This window comes from Nannobrachium achirus, assembly GCF_963921795.1.
Source record: "Nannobrachium achirus genome assembly, chromosome: 7".
Taxonomy (NCBI): domain Eukaryota; kingdom Metazoa; phylum Chordata; class Actinopteri; order Myctophiformes; family Myctophidae; genus Nannobrachium; species Nannobrachium achirus.
Window position 1 is genome coordinate 20708448 of NC_137816.1, and position 18167 is coordinate 20726614.

The window sequence follows — 18167 nt, forward strand, 5'->3', positions numbered from 1 at the left end:
TAGAAGAAGACAATAAAATAAAAAATAAAAGACAAGATGAAAGACAAAAAGGATAACAAAAAAGACAGAAAACCCAATCCTCCCAAACCCACCCCCCACCCCATTCCCCAAATGGCCCACCACTACACTCTTACTCTATATCAAGACATTATACTTTTCCACAGAACCCATTGACAGAACTCTCAGATCATCTTAAGACAACGAAGTCAACCTGTAGGGGATATAGTGGGCAGACAGTCCAAATAATCCTGCCAGATCTTTTGAAACATCTCAGGTTTTCTTCTGACATTGTACAGAATTTTTTCTGGTGTGCAATAAGAAGAAAGCTCGTTTATCCAGTGTCTCTGTGAGGGTGCGTTCTCCGACTTCCAATTAACTAGAATTACTTTCTTTGCAGCTGTGCTTGCAAGCGAGACAAAATATTTTTTAATAAAATTTAGATTAAAAAGAGTAACGTCACCCAGTATCCATATTCTTGGATCATGTGGTATATCACGATTCACCACCTTTGAGACAGTGGATATGACGAACTTCCAATAATCTACCAGACAAGGGCAGTTCCACAGCATGTGTATGAGACTGCCTTCGTTTGTTTTACATCTTTGACATAAAGCAGAAATATTCACATCAATCCTGTGTAACCTGAGCGGGGTAAAGTAAGTTCTATGGAAGATATTAAATTGCATCTGTCTGTGTTTTGTAGAAATCAGAACCGTTTGGGATCTTTCCAAAATATTTTGCCAATCTACAGGATCATATACACATCCTAAGTCTGTCTCCCATTTATTTTTAAAAGGCATCAAGTCATAACTTGGTAGGTTTTTATTCAAAATATTATAAATGGAGGATGTTAGCCCTTTAGTAGAAGTAATCAGACTGCAAAATATATGATCCTCCAAGGGAGACTTGTTTGGTATATTAGGGAAGTCTGTGGACTTTTCTTGAACCCAATGTCTAATTTGGAAATATTTAAAGCGGTCATGATTGTTTAGGTTATATTTCGAAGACAATTGGTGAAAATTTGAAAATATATTGTTGCTATATAGATCACCTACAGTTCTGATTCCATTATTGACCCATCTTTTCAATACACCGTCAGCTATGGGATATGGGATATTAGGGTTATCCCACAAGGGTGTCCTTCTCATCAAAGAGATATCTTTTTTCAATAATTTATGAGAATCCCGCCATGCTTCAAAAGCGCTCAAAATTATCTGATTTTTAGTCAAAAGTGTAAGGTTTTTCCTTGAGCCCAGAAAAGGCACGACTTTTAAGGGAGTAAGGCCCAGTTCTAATTGTTCTATATGCAACCATCTGACCTCACTAACCCCAGGATGCAGCCATATCCACAAAGGACGGAATTATGAGGCCAAATAGTAACACCTGAAATTAGGAAGATTAAGGCCACCCTTGTTATAGGGGGCCTGGAGCGTGCTTAGTTTGACACGCGGAGTTTTATTTGGCCATAAAAAAGACGTAGTTGTTTTATTGAGATCATTGAAAAACCTTTTAGATATAGAAAACGCGATACACTGAAATAGGTAGATAAATTTTGGTAACACGTTCATTTTAACCGTGTTCACTCTGCCAATTAGAGATAAAGGCAAATCAGACCATCTTTGAAAATCAGTTTTAACTTTCTCCAGAAGTCTTAAATAATTATCCTTGATTACTTTATCCCGTTCTTTTCTAATATTTATACCCAGATACTTAAACCCGCTAGGACACAGTTTCAATGGAAGAATAAGATCTTTGACATTCATATCTTGTGTGTTTAAAGTTAGAACCTCACTTTTAGTCAAATTAATTTTATATCCTGACGCTGCGCTGTACTCCTGTAGAGACCGAAATAGAGGAGGAACCGAGTCGGCCAAGCCAGTCAAATAAATCAGAACATCGTCTGCATATAAGGACATCTTATGCTCAATTGTACCAAATTTCACTCCTGAAATAGCTTCATTAGTTCTAATCGCTAAGGCAAACGGTTCGATAGCGATTGCGAACAACATAGGGGAGACGCAGCAACCCTGCCTCACCCCTCTAGACAGTGAGAAAGAGTCAGACAGGAAGCCGTTAGTAAGAATTTGAGCTTTTGGAGCATTAAAGAGTGTTTTTATATATTTTATCATTTTTTCTCCAAAATTCATACCTTCAAGAGTCTGAAATAAGAAGCTAGGCTCAATTCTATCAAAAGCCTTCTCAGCATCCATCGATATTATTAGTGTGGGTTCCTCTGACCTTTGAACTGCATTAATTATATGAAATAAACGCCGAACATTGTCCGATCCTTGCCTATTTTTAATAAATCCAGTTTGGTCAGGGTGAATTATTTTAGGCATAACAAGTTCCAGTCTGGTTGCAATCATCTTAGAAATGATTTTGTAGTCAGCATTTAGAAGACTAAGGGGTCTGTAGGAGCCACACTTTTGTCTATCTTTATCAGGTTTGGGTAGCAGAGTGATCGTCGCTAATTCAAGAGTCGGGGGCAGGGCTTGACGTTCCAATGCTTCCTTAATCATATTTGTCAAGGGAGGTAACAATTTCTCTGAAAATGCTTTAAAATATTCAATTGGAAAACCATCTGGTCCTGGAGCTTTATTATTTTGCAGAGAGTTCATAGCCAGGAGAACCTCCCCCTCAGTCACATCAGCATCTAGTCGTTCTTTATCCTCATCAATAATTTGAGGGAGAGGCACGCTTTCCAGAAACCCCTCCGCAGCCGCATTGGTGCCACTGTGTCCAGATGTATATAATGTCTCGTAAAAAAGTTTAAATTCAGCATTGATTTCTGTGGTGTCCGTCAAAACCCTGCCTCCGTCAGTAACAATGGAGTGAACCATCCTGTCCGTCTCCTCCTTCTTAATCTGCCAGGCTAAAAGTTTTCCAGTTTTATTTCCATACTCATAATAATGATAGTTGGTCCTGGCCATAGCAGCCTCAGCCTTATTCGTGCACATATTATTATATTGTATTCGCTTTACAGTCAGAGTGTTGAAAATATCTGTACTATTGGTTTGAGAGTGTTGCTGCTCAAGTGACTTAATTTCAACATCTAATTTAGATAAAGCTTCTCTCTTTTCTTTAATTTTATGAGCACTGTACGATAAAATACCACCCCTCATAAAAGCCTTAAGGGCTTCCCATATATTAGCATGAGAAGCAGAATTCAAATTAGCCTCTAGAAAGTTACTAATTTGGGAGTTCATATAAGAAACAAACTCTGGGTCCTTTAACATGAATGATTTAAATCTCCATCTATATGAGGATGGACGTATAGACTCCATTTTCCAAGTCAACTTGATCGGGTTGTGGTCAGAGAGTGCAGCTGGTAAATAGGAGCAATTTGTAATCCTTGTAAGTATATTTCGAGGGGCTAGGAACATGTCTATCCTACTGTAGCTTTTGTGCATATTACTGTAAAAGGAAAAATCTTTTCCATTTGGGTTTAGTGCACGCCAGATATCGCATAGCCCTAACTCCGCTATGCCTTGGTTCAACACCAAGGCTGCCCTGGATGGAATGAGCGTCCTTGGTTGTGAACGATCAACTGCCGGAGACAAGACCAGGTTGAAATCTCCTCCAATAAGACAGTGGCCCTCTACCGCTGCCAACTTTAAAAGAAGGTTATTGAAAAAGGCTGGGTCGTCATGATTGGGGCCATAAAGATTAACTAGTGTTACCCTGTTTGTGTTTAAAACACAATCTAAAAGTAGAAATCTGCCCTGTGTATCTTTTTCTACTGAGATCAGTTTAAACATTACATTTTTGTTTATGAGTATGGCAACTCCTCGAGCATTAGAAGTATAAGATGAAAAGAAGACATGGCCGATCCAGTCCCTCCTCAGCTTCATATGTTCTAGATCAGTGAGATGGGTCTCTTGAATAAAGGCAACATTTGTAGATAGCTTTTTCAAATAAGTAATTATTTTTTTTCTTTTGATTGGAGAATTAATTCCCTTTATATTCCATGAAATAAAATTTAATTCACTATTCATTTTACTCTAGAAGGTAATATATCAACACAAATAGAATCTCGGTCAGGAGCGCAGCGCAACAGGATTTCAGTAGTGTATAGTAATCTGTATGTCAGGTAGAGAGTCATAAATAGAGAGCTGTGGTTTCCATATAATAGAGAGCCAACGTAGCGACCATTCAAAACCCCGGGAGAAGCCCAAAAAGAAAAACCCAGAACAAACACATAGAACAAAAAAGAAGAGAACATTGAAAGGGCTACTCTTACCTAGCGTAAGGCTGCCCTCGCAGTTACCATTCAAATCTATCAATATCAGTCTCAGCAAACAAAACAAAAAGGTTTAAAATAATATTATAATATTATGGGCCGAGATGTCCATCCAAATACAGCTTTAAATCTAACTACATCCCTCCATACTTAAAACAAAATAAAAATAAAAATAATACTCATGTCCATGGGCCGCACCCGCAGCCCCACACCAGCCACCCCGAGGACCAGCACAGATGCCTTGATTAACATAGAGCATTATTACCATGCCAATCAGACATATTGAACACCCGTGCCGGTCCCCAACACGGCCGGCCCAGAACCACCAACGCAACCCACGAACATATACACATATATACACATACATGCAAATATTTACATACATAAATGCATATACTCACATATATAGCCTACATATACAGACCCACACACACACACACAAACACACACACACACACACACACACACACATTTAAATAACCACATATTAACGTGTGTAAAAATAAATATATATATGAATGAACATGTGTACCAATATACAGTACATATAAACAACAACAAAAAACACGGACACACACACACACACACACACACACACACACACACACACACACACACACACACACACACACACACACACACACACACACATCTGTACTAAATAAAAGTAGTAGGCCTGCTTGAATTTCACCAAACAATGGAGCTATCAACCAATATAGAAGGGAGATGCAAACAGTACACACATCCCTGGCCCACCTTGCGCCTGAAATTCCATCAATGTGCAATACCCACGTTCAACCACATGATGACGCCAATGCCCCAATCTAGAGGGGGAGTTATAGACTAGCAGCAGTGTCACGCACCCGCACATTCCAACCCTCCCCCCCCCCCCCCCCTCATCAAGTAGTTCACACACCAGCTGCTGCTGTACTGACTGACAAAGCGTCTCTGCCACCAGTACAAATACAACTCATGCCGTTATCATTAAACGGGATCAGAAAAAACAATGAGAATGACGTATTATAGCAATTGCGTACATCATGTGGGTAAAACTAGTCTAAATAACAGGGACAAGGCGGGCCAAGTATATAAAATAAAATAGTCTACATCCAGAGTGAGAGAGTAAATTAGAATAATAAAAAGAAAAACGACAACACCTCCGTGGATTCCTTTTCCTCACAACAAAACCCCAGTTCGAAGTATAGATCTATATAATAGAGAAAACACTACAAAACTATAAAGACAAGCACTGGGGTGCATGGAGGTTATCAAGTAAGGAATGACATCTCGGCCACCAACAAAGAAAGAACTCAGATAACGACGGTAGTAGTAATAGAATTCCCCCCTCCCCCCACCCAGCAAAACCAAATCTACATCTGTATTATGCCTATCTATAGTTTGACGACTTGAGTAAAAAAGGAAAAGAAAAACAAGGCATAATTAAGTATATAAAAGCGCAATTCAGAACATGTTACAGGCCATTTGCGGTAATAGTAAATCAGAAGTAAAAATAAAAAAAACTTAGTAGGGCAGCAGCTTTCAGTATAGTCCAATCCAGAATAAAAACGATACATAATCCAGCTGGTTGATAGACAAAATAAAATCCTCAGGCAGAGCCAATGTAGATCAAAAAGAAAGGAGGTGACCTGACATAGAAAAGGTCTTATTGGCGTCTGGATTAATTGTTGAGGTCGCGTTGTATAGAACAAATCAACTTGAATAATAAACATTCCTATATGAGGAAGAGAAAAAACAATATAGTGGAAGCAAAATGATTTACTCACAGTATTTCCTCGTGCAGCTTTCAACAGTCCAAATCAGAATAAAAACAATACACAATCCAGCTGGTTGATAAATAAAATAAAGTCCTCAGGCAGAGTCCACATTTAGATCAAAAGGAAAAGAGGCGACCTGGCATAAAAATAGTCTTGGCGTCTGGATTAATTGTTGAGGTCGCGTTGTATAGTACAAATCAACTAGAAAAAAAAAGAAAGCAAAATAATGACTTAGTCCCAATATTTCCTCATGAAGAAAACACGCGCTGCTGTCCTGTAACTACCGCAAATGTCCACTGGGAATACCAACGTAGAAGTAGAGTTTAATCCAAAGTTTTAAGGAATTCTTCCACTTCTGATGGGGAGTTGAACCATCTGACGGAGCCTTCGTGGAAAACACGTAACTTTGCTGGGTGGTAGAGGCGGTAATCAGTGATATTTTTATCCAGCAATGATTTCTTTACCTCTCGGAATGCTTCTTTCTTGCGTCGGGTCTCAGCGCTTGTGTCTGGATGAAAAAATATTCTTCTCTTATCCAGAAAGACCTCCTTCATCTCTCTGGCACGGTTCAGGATCCGTTCTCTGTGTCTGTAGTTCAGGATTCTTGCTATTAAAGGTCTGGTCTTGTTTTCAGTTGGTTTACCCAGCCGGTGGCAACGTTCAACAACAAGTGGAGAGTCCTCAAAGGCAATGGGTGCCAGGACTTGAGGAATCATTTTCTCAAGAAAAGCAGCTGCATTCTTTTGTTCTAAACGTTCTGGGACGTTAAAACAAATCACGTTATTTCTACGATTACGGTCCTCATAATCGGTCAGCTTTTCAGCCGCATTCCTGAGCTCCTTCTCGGTTGTTTCCAGGCGTTTAAGGACATCCGCCATATTGTCTTCATTAGCCGACACCCGCTGCTCCAGGGTTCCAACTTGGTCAGACAGAGTTGAAAGAGAAGTCTCCATCCTTGTGAGTGTCGTCTGTATGTTGGACAGTTTTGTGTCGATATGGTTAGACAACTCAACCTTGGATCCCTTTATCGCCTCCATCACAGCCTCTAGTGTTAGAGGTCCATCTTTTCCAGACATTGTCGTTGCTGTAGCAGTCGAACACGGCGTGGTGGAATTCGTCGACAATATAACCTTTTTGCCTCTAAGGTTATACTCTGCCATTAAACTACCGACGCAAATTCACTTTTTGCTTTGCTATTTGAGGGTTTTCTACCCAAGATAAACCATTTGTGAGGTTACTGCGAGGCAAACCAGCGGAGCTCACGATCGCATGACCATCCCCGGCAAAAGCTAAACCGGAACTCAACACAACTGAAATTTGACATTGGCACACTGGCATCCAGTATACACAGAATAAAAAACAATAGCTATTTTCACTTTGAAATAAGGCTTAAGTGGTTCATTCACAATGTCCTTTTCCCCTTCCTAGAAATGTAGTGGAGTGAAAAGTACAATATTTATCTTTGAAATGTAGTGCAGTGAGAGATCCCCCAATAATACTGTCCATCACTGGTCCTAAGGCACTTCTATGTCTGTCATGATCTCGACCTCTTGTTTACATTGCAGAGAAAACATGACCTTGACTGAACTGTGCTCCACAGCCTGTGAGTCTGTCAGTGGGCCCAGGATGTGCACTCGAGCGGGAGGTCTACTGCCGTTCTGGCCAAAGAGCTCATCTGCTGCCCTGCTGAGGTCACTGCTTTCAATACTTTTGAGGTGCACAAGTTCAGGATTCAAAGAGCTTACAGTGAGACTGTCTGATGATTTACAAATATTGAACCAATTGAAAATATTAACAAGAGCTTGGGACAAGTAACAATAGTTTTTTACATTTCCTGAAAAGTAACAGTTTTGGACAGTGGCCATCCGACAGTGGCTAAATGTTGATAGACTATTAACTCATTCTGTGCCAGATGCCAAAATGGCTCCAAGGTAGCTGTGCCGAGATTTTGTATGTTTTTCTTTACTATGCAATTATAATTTTTCCCCACAGAAACAGACACAGTTGTTGTGATTCAGTGGCAAAAAGAATTTTGGCAATCGGACAAATGGTTCCAGAGATAGAGCTGTTTGAATGAAAAAAAGTGTCCATCCACTAGAATGGACACACATGAACACACATTTTCTCAATCAGCTAAACGAGGGAGCGAACACACAAACAGAGAAAAGCATCTCTCTGATCTCAGGTCATTTTGACATCTTTTTAAAAAAAAAAAAAAATGATTTTTTTTTTTTTTTTTTATATGTAAAAAACACAAAAAACGTCATAAGCCGTCATTGGCACACAGGGCTATTGGAAAAAAACCGTCATAAGCAGTCATTGGCACAGAATGAGTTAATAGACCATGCAAATATCCAGTATCCACCGGTATACTAATTGTTAACAAATACAAGTACATTTATAGACCCGATTGAGTGACAATATCACTGGCCATAGTATATAGTGATAGACACAGTATATTCTGTAAAGTTATATTTGATAGACCTAGATCTTGTTTTCTTATTCATCTGGCTTTTTTCTTGACTCGGCAACCTATCCCTAACCCTGTTAGCTCTGCAGTGTTTTCATCCTATGACACCTGAATCTCCCTCTGGGGAACAATAACGGTTTATCGTATACAGCTTTATATAGCGGATAAATAATGACTGTTCCATTCTTCCCTCTGCTCTCTACTCCACACAGAGCAAAACAAATGCATGGGCTAATGGATGTTCTACAATGCCACAGTGGATTAAGGGGAAAGATGGGAGCAACCATCAGCAGGCTCCATCCATCAACGTCACTAAAGGACACAAACTGCGTGTCTGAGAGAGACTCTGAGCAGCAATCTGCACCTCTGCTGCTTTTCTGCACTTTGGGAAATTGTCTGGCGAGCGGTCCGGATGATAGCACTAATGACACAGATGCTATCCAGTCATTTAAACCAGTGGTTCTCAAACTTTTTTCATGTCAAGGACCCCCAAGTTGATACACATATTGGCCGCAGACCCCCATCTGATGCCAGGGACCTAGCATCACTGTGTAGATATATTAAGATTGGAAACTCTGTATGGTACCTGCATTTCCAAGGTCTGACTTAAAAAAAAAGAAATGCCTCGGGTGAAAAACCCGCCTTACATTTGCATACTGGGCCCAGATTGGTCCCTCACTACTTCGGAAACTGAGCGGTGCCAGACCAAATAAGACAAGATATGTTTTGTTAATTTCCCAATGTAAAAAAAAAAAAAGATTCAAGGTTAAAGTTGTTTCACTGATTTTGATCCAATATTAAACGATCTTCCTGGGGACCCCGTGGAAACTTCTCAAGGACCCCGTGGGGGTTCCCAGACCTCACTTTGAGAAGCACCACACTAATGGAAACTCAGTGCTGAGAGCGACTCTAAAGCACAATCTGACAATCTTTCTGGTGAGGGGATGATAGCGCTAATGACAGAGATATCTATCCAGTCATTTAAACTGTCGCTGTCGCCGTGGCTTCCGATGAATTCATTAAATGTTTCCGTCTCTCCCTTCAACGGCGGAAGCGTAATCATGGTGCACATAATAATCATCATCATCATGATCACAGAGATGTATGGCGCTGTAATGGGGCCTCGGCAGATTTGAATTAGAAATCAGGCTTTCCGTCTATCCATCTGCCGCAATCATTTTGGTGTTGTATAAATGGAGATAAAAAATGTACGCACGCATGCACACACAAGCGCGCACACACACACACACACACACACACACACACACACACACACACACACGCACACGCACACGCACACACACACACACACACACACACGCACAATATATATACATCACTTGTGGGGACATTACACAGACTTCCATTCATTTTTATGCAAGACCTGTGGCCTTAACCTCTAGCCCTAAACCTAACCCCTAACCGTTGTGGGGACCTACTATTTTGTCCCCACACTGTCAGAGGTCCCCTGCAGGTGACTGTGTGAACATGCGTTTAGTCCCCATAAGTATAGCTAGACAAACTCACTCACTCACGCACGCACGCACGCACGCACGCACGCACACACACACACACACACGAAATGGCTTCACAAGAGGTTAGATTTTCACATCATGTTACCTGATTGCCAAACAGGTTGAAACCGTTGATGGCCTCCAGAGCAGCTTTGGCCAAACCGACAGAACTGAAAGGAGAAGGAACATGAGATATTAGCCGTTACATAACACAACATGACACATTTATGATCATGAGAAGATAAAAAGGGGAACAAATCAGAAGGGAATTAGGGCTGCACAATATCAGGAAAACATTGTGCAGCCCCACTACAGATATCACGATGACAACATGACTGGCAATAAGAAAACACATTTTGTAGAATACTTTATAGTTATGTATTATGTTCTGCCGATAGGTCTGTACACACCAGGGGTGTTTATTTTATTCAATTAATTCATATTAATTTAAACTGCCGTTTGTGTTGTGATGCTCACTGAGCGCCATTACAACAAGGCGATGAAGCCACAGGTCTTTCGAAATAAGGTTGATTTTTCAGCACAAATGAAATGATCAACCAGTATGAACGAGGCATTTGCCAAAATAAAGGTTTGGTGTGAAAAAATCTCATTTTCGGATCGTTTATCCACGTCGCTCCTGCTGTGTAATGACCTTTAGGTTTGCTGCCAACATAAAACCCAGACAATGAAGTCTGCTCAGTGACATTTCTTAGAGAAGAAATAAATGTATTACTGTATATTTATTTACATTCCAACAATATGGGTTTAGTGAAAAAATTGCACCTCACTGCAACTGCTGTTGAGAATGAATAATTTCTCCCCTTCTCTGCCCAAAAAGAAAAAAAAAAACCCTGTTTAACTCCTTCTCTGCCAGGCCAGAGAAAACAGAGAATGTAATAAGCTTTAATAAAAACCTCACATGGAGGCGGAAACCGGAAGCAGGTTCGGGCCGTCCTCTATTGGGGCCGTTTGCTTTCTGTTTATACAACACAGCTTGGAGATAGAGAACGGATGGACGGATTTTCAACGGGTTTGTTTTGTTTTGAAGCTTTGAACTAGCCGCACACGCACGATGCATAGCCCGTGTCCGATCGCGCACGATGGAAACTTAAAAGGTAAGAGAAGACAAGCAGTGAAAAACATAGCGATTTTCTCGGGTTCCTCGGGTGGTCGCAGTCAATGAGTTAAAAAACATTTCTTCAAATCTTTTGTTACCCCTTTTATCCCCAATGTAGACGTTATGCCAATGAGTTGCTGTTCCTACTGGTTCACCTGGCAGTGAGGAGCCCCGACCGGGAGAATGTAGAGCCTCCGTCCTACTCCAAACTCCAAACTTTGTTATTTAAAATTCGAGCGACGAACATTGCATTCAGGCGGCTGGCAGACGCTGGTTTGACACAAATTGACAGTGTTGCCAGGTCTGCTCATTATAAGCGACTTTGATCTTGTTTTCCTATAATGTTGCTAGTTTTGGGTTGCTTTTGTTTGGGCTTGTTTCTGAAGTGCAGTTGCCAATTTGGACTTGCTTTCAACATTCTTTTAGAACATAGCTTATGTAATAGAGCTCAACTGGTCGTTCTTTTGGTCTTGTTTTCTTACAGACCTGGTCGCTTGTTTCACTCCCAGAATCTGGCAACCGGAGCCTCTGTGCTGCTCTCCGTGCGAGAGAGAGGAGGAAAAAACAACACAGCATATCAGCACTATTACTAGCCTACTAGCTTTGCTTTGGAGTCGATTGGTATAGGAATTGAGAGTTGAGATTGAGAATATGGTATTTAGTACAAATGTGCAACGGGAAAATATCTCGGCTTGTTTAGGCGTGCGTGGTTCTGCAGCAGCATCAAACTGTCCACTCTACAACCACCTCAATTCTACCGACGGCCAGGGGCGACTCAACAAAACTGGGAAAGTCCAGTCTTCCAGTTTTGCGTCGATACTGGTCGATAGCGTTCCCGACCCACTGCCGAAAACCTGCCGATAAACTCCCGATGGCTACCTAGTCGCCGCCGGAAAGCATCGGGTAGCAACATGTTGCTACCCGATGCTTTCCGGCGGCGATTCGTGGGAGATTCTGTGCGGTTAACACTCCCAGTCCCTGCTGACAGGTTACCGGCCACACCCCATAGGATTACATGTAGTGACACCCGGCTTCTCTACCTGAACACAGGCTAATTGTGTTTGTAGAGACACTTGACAAGCAACAGTGGATTCAAAACCACATCCTCCACGTGGTGGCCAGCTAATTTACCACTGCCCAACCCAAATGCCCAAGTTTCTTCTAATCTGAAAAAAATTGTTGAAATGAATGAAAACCTGAAAACCAGTCAAATAATTAAAAGGGCTCAGAGTGATTGGCCCAAAATGTACTGATATGCAGAGTGGGAATCTCTTTGGCCAAAATACGTATAGCTGACCTAGCTTGTAGATCGGCTAAACTCATTTCGTCCGCTTGTATCCATGGTCTTATTCGTTCCGTCATGACTAATGACCATGCTTAAGAAATAAGAAGAAGAAGAAATAGAAGAAGAAGAAGAGGAAGAAGAAGAAATCAGATGGAAATCGATAGCACCGTTTACTGATCGAAGTGAGTCAAGGGTAACAGACAGAGATGTTTTAGAAATGAGCTAGAGTCGGGGTGGATTCTCAAACAACTATGTGTTATTATTCAATAAAAGCCAGTGCAGAGCTGTCTGGACTGCAGCCGGCTGTAGATAATGGATCTCTATAAAAGGCTTGTATTGAATTTTGCACCCGGCCGGCTACAGGGACAAAAGGTGAATCAATTTTATTGTCATCATCCCCCCCCCCCCCCCCCCCCCATCCCATCCCATCCCTAAACACACATCCACCCAGGAGAGCTGTCAGACAGAACCTTTGTATCTCCATAATTCAACGTAGGTCTATATATATATATATATTAAAATTAATGTCCTACTTCATCATACAAGAGTGTCACACAAAAGTAGTGAAACTATCAGATGTACAAGCTCACAGATCGTCTATTTTCACTATTTTAAATAGAAGAAAAAAAAGAACGGTTTTGGACATACAAGGTTTCCACCCGACACGACAGCAACGGAATAGTGAGAAAACTTGGGGCCAAGTCTAGGGACTTGCTGACACATCAGAACATGGTTGGTAGCAGCATTAGCAGAGCCTTAATCAATGCTAATGGGAAGCGTCTGGCTAACCCAGCCAGCCTGCACAAGAGTTGTGCTGAAGTCCCCTTTGAATAACACACTCAGTGCTGTGTTCTACGTGATATGTGAGCCTACACCGTATGCTGTGAAAAAAAAAAATCTGATAGGCAATAGTGACTTTAAGCTTGATGATTTTCAGGACGGCAACGCCAGGCGGACTATGGCTGCTATGACGTAATCGCCGTAGCGGTCAAAATGGTTAAGCAAATCCTCGGCGGCGACGGGTTCCCACCCCTTTCACAGAACGCTTTGGTTCCCATGGCGACGCGTACACTCAGCAGACGGAGTAGACGCTACGTGGGAAGGGACCTTCTGCCGTAGTAGAGACGGCTGCGGCGAAGGCAGGTTTATCTATTGAGCGCGGATCATTTTCGGTTACCGTTGTCATCTGCCGTTGCCGTAGCGTTGCTTAAGGTCGCTAATATGCACTGGCGTATGCCCTGGCCACAGGAATGGACGCGGATCGTAGATTATAGTATGCCCTCAAAAAGATTCTATAACACACCACTGAACACACCCACCGTACATTAGGAAGCACACACACACACACACACACACACACACACACACACACACACACACACACACACACACACACACACACACACACACACACACACACACACACACACACACACACACACACACACACACACACACACACACACACCCTACAGATGCATTGGTGTGCACGTGCGTGCCCATGAGACTGCTTGCCTGTGAATGCCTGGGTGATTTGCATGCATAGTATACTGTCGCTGTACTAGTCTAGCATGCAGCTTTGTTGTCAGTACTTCATGAAACAATGGCCAGCAGTTAACAGTACAGCACTGCACACCTCTCTCCAAACAGTATACATGGTCCCAGTGAGAGCAATGGTTGTTAATTACACCTCTTTGCCCTCTGACTGTGCTTGTGTTCATGGAATAATTACAAATAACTGGACATGGACAGGTAGCTAGCCTATAAAAATATACACTGGAAACTTGGGTGAGTTTCAGAATAGTTTGAGTGAAAGATAATCTGCATTCCAGAAGCCATATTATGGCTAAATCAGCGTTCTCTTTGCCCAAAACAGCAGATTGTGAACGTGTAGATCTGCTATTTTTGGCAGACATTCCCCCCAGAACATGAATGCTTAAGTGTAAGCTATTAACAAACGTGAGTTTTAAGCACATTTTGATAATGACGATAATATCGTCAATCGCAATTATTTTGGCCAGAATAATCGTGACATGAAATGTTCATTGCGACCGAAGGTCGGAGTTTACCATGAGAAATGTCACAGCTTCTCTCTGTGTGTGTACTGTACACATTTTTACGGTCTATGGGTTTGTCACTCTGACATCATGCTCTGATGTCACTGTGATGTCCGGCACATCTTGTCCACATATCCGTTTATCTCTGAAGGTCACGCCTGACACTGTGGTTCCCTTGACACGTCACTGTGACATCACAGGTGATATCACAGGTGACATCACCTATGTAAAAGTCCATTATACTGTATGGGTATTCAGACAGGGATCTCCATGTATGGGCATGGAAGGGATGTACTATACAGTACATGGATCTCCATATATGGGTAACTGGTCCGAGATACATCACTGGCCAGATGGCCAGGAATCGGCGCGGCCTCGCCCTTCCTTTAGGGCGAGGTCGCATGTCGCCCTGAGGCTTACTAGTATCGTCCCATCCATACACAAGACACATGCTAGTCCAACGCAGTTCAGGCAGTTGTGGATAGAAGGGCTTGGTGCTCAACCTTGGGACAAATTGCATATAAAAATAAAACCTGGGCACTTCCTGGTATTGATTTACAGGTGTGACTGACATTTCAACTAGCACACGTCGGTTTGACTCTGAGGAATGTCAGTCCTGCAAATTAATAAAATGTGCACACCCAGTCGAATGCGCCAGTATTTTATTTGGGTAGTCTCTCTTGAAGTGCCCAGGGATTTTTCTTTTTACATGCTCTGTGGTGTGAGCGACAGCAAGTAGCTGTGTACATGTGGACGTTGAGGAAGGCTATTGATTTCTGACCGGGCCGCTTGGTGTAGTTAGGAAGCTGTCAGCAACTCACAGAGCAGATAAGGAGCAAATAGGAAGGGATAGGGGAAAGCCCAATAGTCGACAGTTTGAGATACAAATATATACAGCTGAAATAGTTATGCTGATATCACTGATTGGGTAAAAATGTAAACTCATTCATTCTCAAAACCAAGACAAATCAATGTACTGTGCGAACTGACTGGTTTTTAATCATGTAGATTAGGGGTCTTCAACATTTTATGGTTAATGGAATCTGAAGATAAATCCATTACTCTATCAGTGTTCTATTTCTATTTCTGTTCTAAATTTAAACTTGAAACATATCACCATATGGATTTGGATTAATCCACTTCAAATCCTTTTTGTCCGTCGGGTGGAAACCTTGTATGTCCAAAACCGTTCCCTGTATATCATTTAAAATAATGATATACAATAGTAAAATAGCTGGTCTACAAGCTCACAACGCATCGGAACCTGATGTGTTGTGAGGTCTTCATATGGTCCTCACTAATGCTCATAATAATATAGTAGAAAATGCCGGCTATCTTTTCCTGGCAAACTTAGCAAGCTATAATAGAAGCCATTGTTCTATTAATAAGAACCTTGCCACCTGCTGTGTTACTGCATATATTATGTACAGTAGTCTAAATTACATATGGTGTCAGCTCATTTGTTGTTACAATCAGGAAGCCTCTCTTCACAACACTGAGTTTGTTATCTCTACGTTGTGGAGATCTCGGCAAGCTGCTGCCAATACCGTCAAGTCCTGCTTTCCACTGATAAGGAAACTGAGGAAATTGAGGATCTTTATCGAAGACGTTGAAGGAAGGAAGAGAGAGAGAGAGAGAGAGAGAGAGAGAGAGAGAGAGAGAGAGAGAGAGAGAGAGAGAGAGAGAGAGAGAGGCCAGTTTGAACTCACATGATGAATCAGTTACAACCAAACAAACAACAGGACCAGCCATGCTGTGTTCCTCTCCAATCATTTAGGATCTCAAGGTAAAATGTGCTGCTCTGTTGTGGGCTCTTGATAAGTATTGTCCAAGTCAGCCTCACCATAGCACTTTCACCATTCAGATAAGAAGGCATTATATCTTTTTGCTATGCGATGGCTCAACAATGCACATTTCTAACAGTAGTTGTTTTTTTTTCTTCTAATAGTGCCGGGTCATCACTACTGCCTCCACTTGCAGCAGAAGATACCTTGAATCACAAACGAATTCACACATAAATATATTATCCACACTTCAATTTCATTGTGATTTCTTATCGTTCAATGTGACATGTCATGAGTTTACTTTGGAGAGTGGGTGAATTTACCTAAAGGTTGGCTCCCGCACCTCTGAGTAAAGTTATCACAGACAGAATTATAAGAGAGAAGATACCAGCTTAATATTATTATTTGGGAACTAATCAAATCCTGTCACTGAAAGGAGAAGCATAGTGCTTTATGAGATTAGCCCTGAGTGCAGCTAACAATGCATAGTAATATGCTGGGAAAATGAAGAGTTCCCTAGTGTGTCCCTATAGGCTCAGAGAGCTCTCATACTTAACTCAGAAAAAATATATGGTTTAATCTCAAAAAGAAGGCAACACATTTTGACAAGTGCTGCGGAGGTTTGGAGACCTTCCTGCAAAAATGCGATTAATGTGAATTATTAAAGCTAGATTTAATCCTATGTGACATCATAGTGCCAAAGGAGCAAGCAAATTTTACAGAAAGGTTTGAAAAGAGGCCAATGTGATTATGTGAAGTGCTAATATATTGTGTTTTTGTTCCATTTATGTACTTGCATATTTTGCATGTTTATTTTTGATTCATTAGTTTATTATTAGTTTTAGTTCATTTATGTTTTTGTGTGTGTTTAAAAAAATATGTTGGCCACAATAATGGACACATACATTTTTCTTATCGTCCCCTCCCCAGTATGTGTTTCATTTTATTTATTTGACCAGGATGACTCATTGAGATCAGAAATCTCTTTCCCAAGAGATACATGTACCTGGCCAAGATAGCAGCCAAACCAAATATGTCCAAAATACGAAGTTGTTTTTAAAACAACACAACACTGACTTATCAAAGTTGGTATGGTGACTTTATACCTTGTCTGATACTGGAACGTGTCCTTATCATCGCTTTACCCAAATCCAGCTCAAGTGGAGTTAGGAGGTTTTTAACCATTAATGTGGATATAGATGTTTTGTTGGAGGAGCATATCGTCGTTGTCGGGTGGAAACCTCGTATCTCCAAGTTTCAAATTTGTACGTTCTTTCGTAAAGTAAAGCCCTGCTTCATCATACAAGGCCGTCACACAAAAGTAGTGAAAACAGCAGATCTACAAGCACACAACGGCGTTGTGTGCTTGTAGATCGGCTGTTTTCACTAGTTTGAATAATTTTTAAATGACAAACGCAAAACGAACGGTTTTGGACATACAAGGTTTTCACCCGACGACGACGATATGCGTGCTCTGCGGTTCTGTACAGACCTGGAGTGTAGCTCAGTGCTTCCATTGTTGTACTTGCTTCCTCTCTCCCACATTCCAAAGTCAGGAACCCTGTAGGCACGTTCTACACAGAACACCAGGTTCTGGATGAATGACACCTGCACACAGGAAGCACATCACACATGGTACATTTACAATAGGGCTGTCACAATTATTACATAATCGTCTAATCGTGAATATTTGACATAATCGTGATTATTTTTCATAATCGTCATAGTCGTTTCCAGTCAAAAATAGTGGAAATAGCAGATCTACAAGCTCGTAGATCGGCTATTTCCACTATCAAAGTTATTTTTTAAGTATAAAGTTGTCAAATATGTCAGTAATTTCTTTGTATATTTAGGTTATGTGTCATATCTACCATGTGCAACTTCAAAGCCTAAAAGCCAAACAGAAATGTAATTGTCAACGACAA

The 18167-nt window shown here is 41.3% G+C and overlaps 1 protein-coding gene across 3 annotated transcripts in view; it reads right to left on the reverse strand.

Annotated features, from left to right (window-relative positions):
- The window catches only part of phkb (phosphorylase kinase, beta), a 176315-nt gene that overhangs the window by 112505 nt on the left and 45643 nt on the right, over positions 1-18167 (reverse strand). For all 3 annotated transcript variants that reach the window (XM_080729974.1, XM_080729976.1, XM_080729975.1), the window contains exons 7-8: positions 17735-17850; positions 10106-10169 (exon numbers count right to left, since the gene is read on the reverse strand). In XM_080729974.1, the coding sequence (XP_080586100.1) occupies positions 10106-10169; positions 17735-17850 (180 nt within the window). The remainder of the gene's footprint in view (positions 1-10105; positions 10170-17734; positions 17851-18167) is intronic.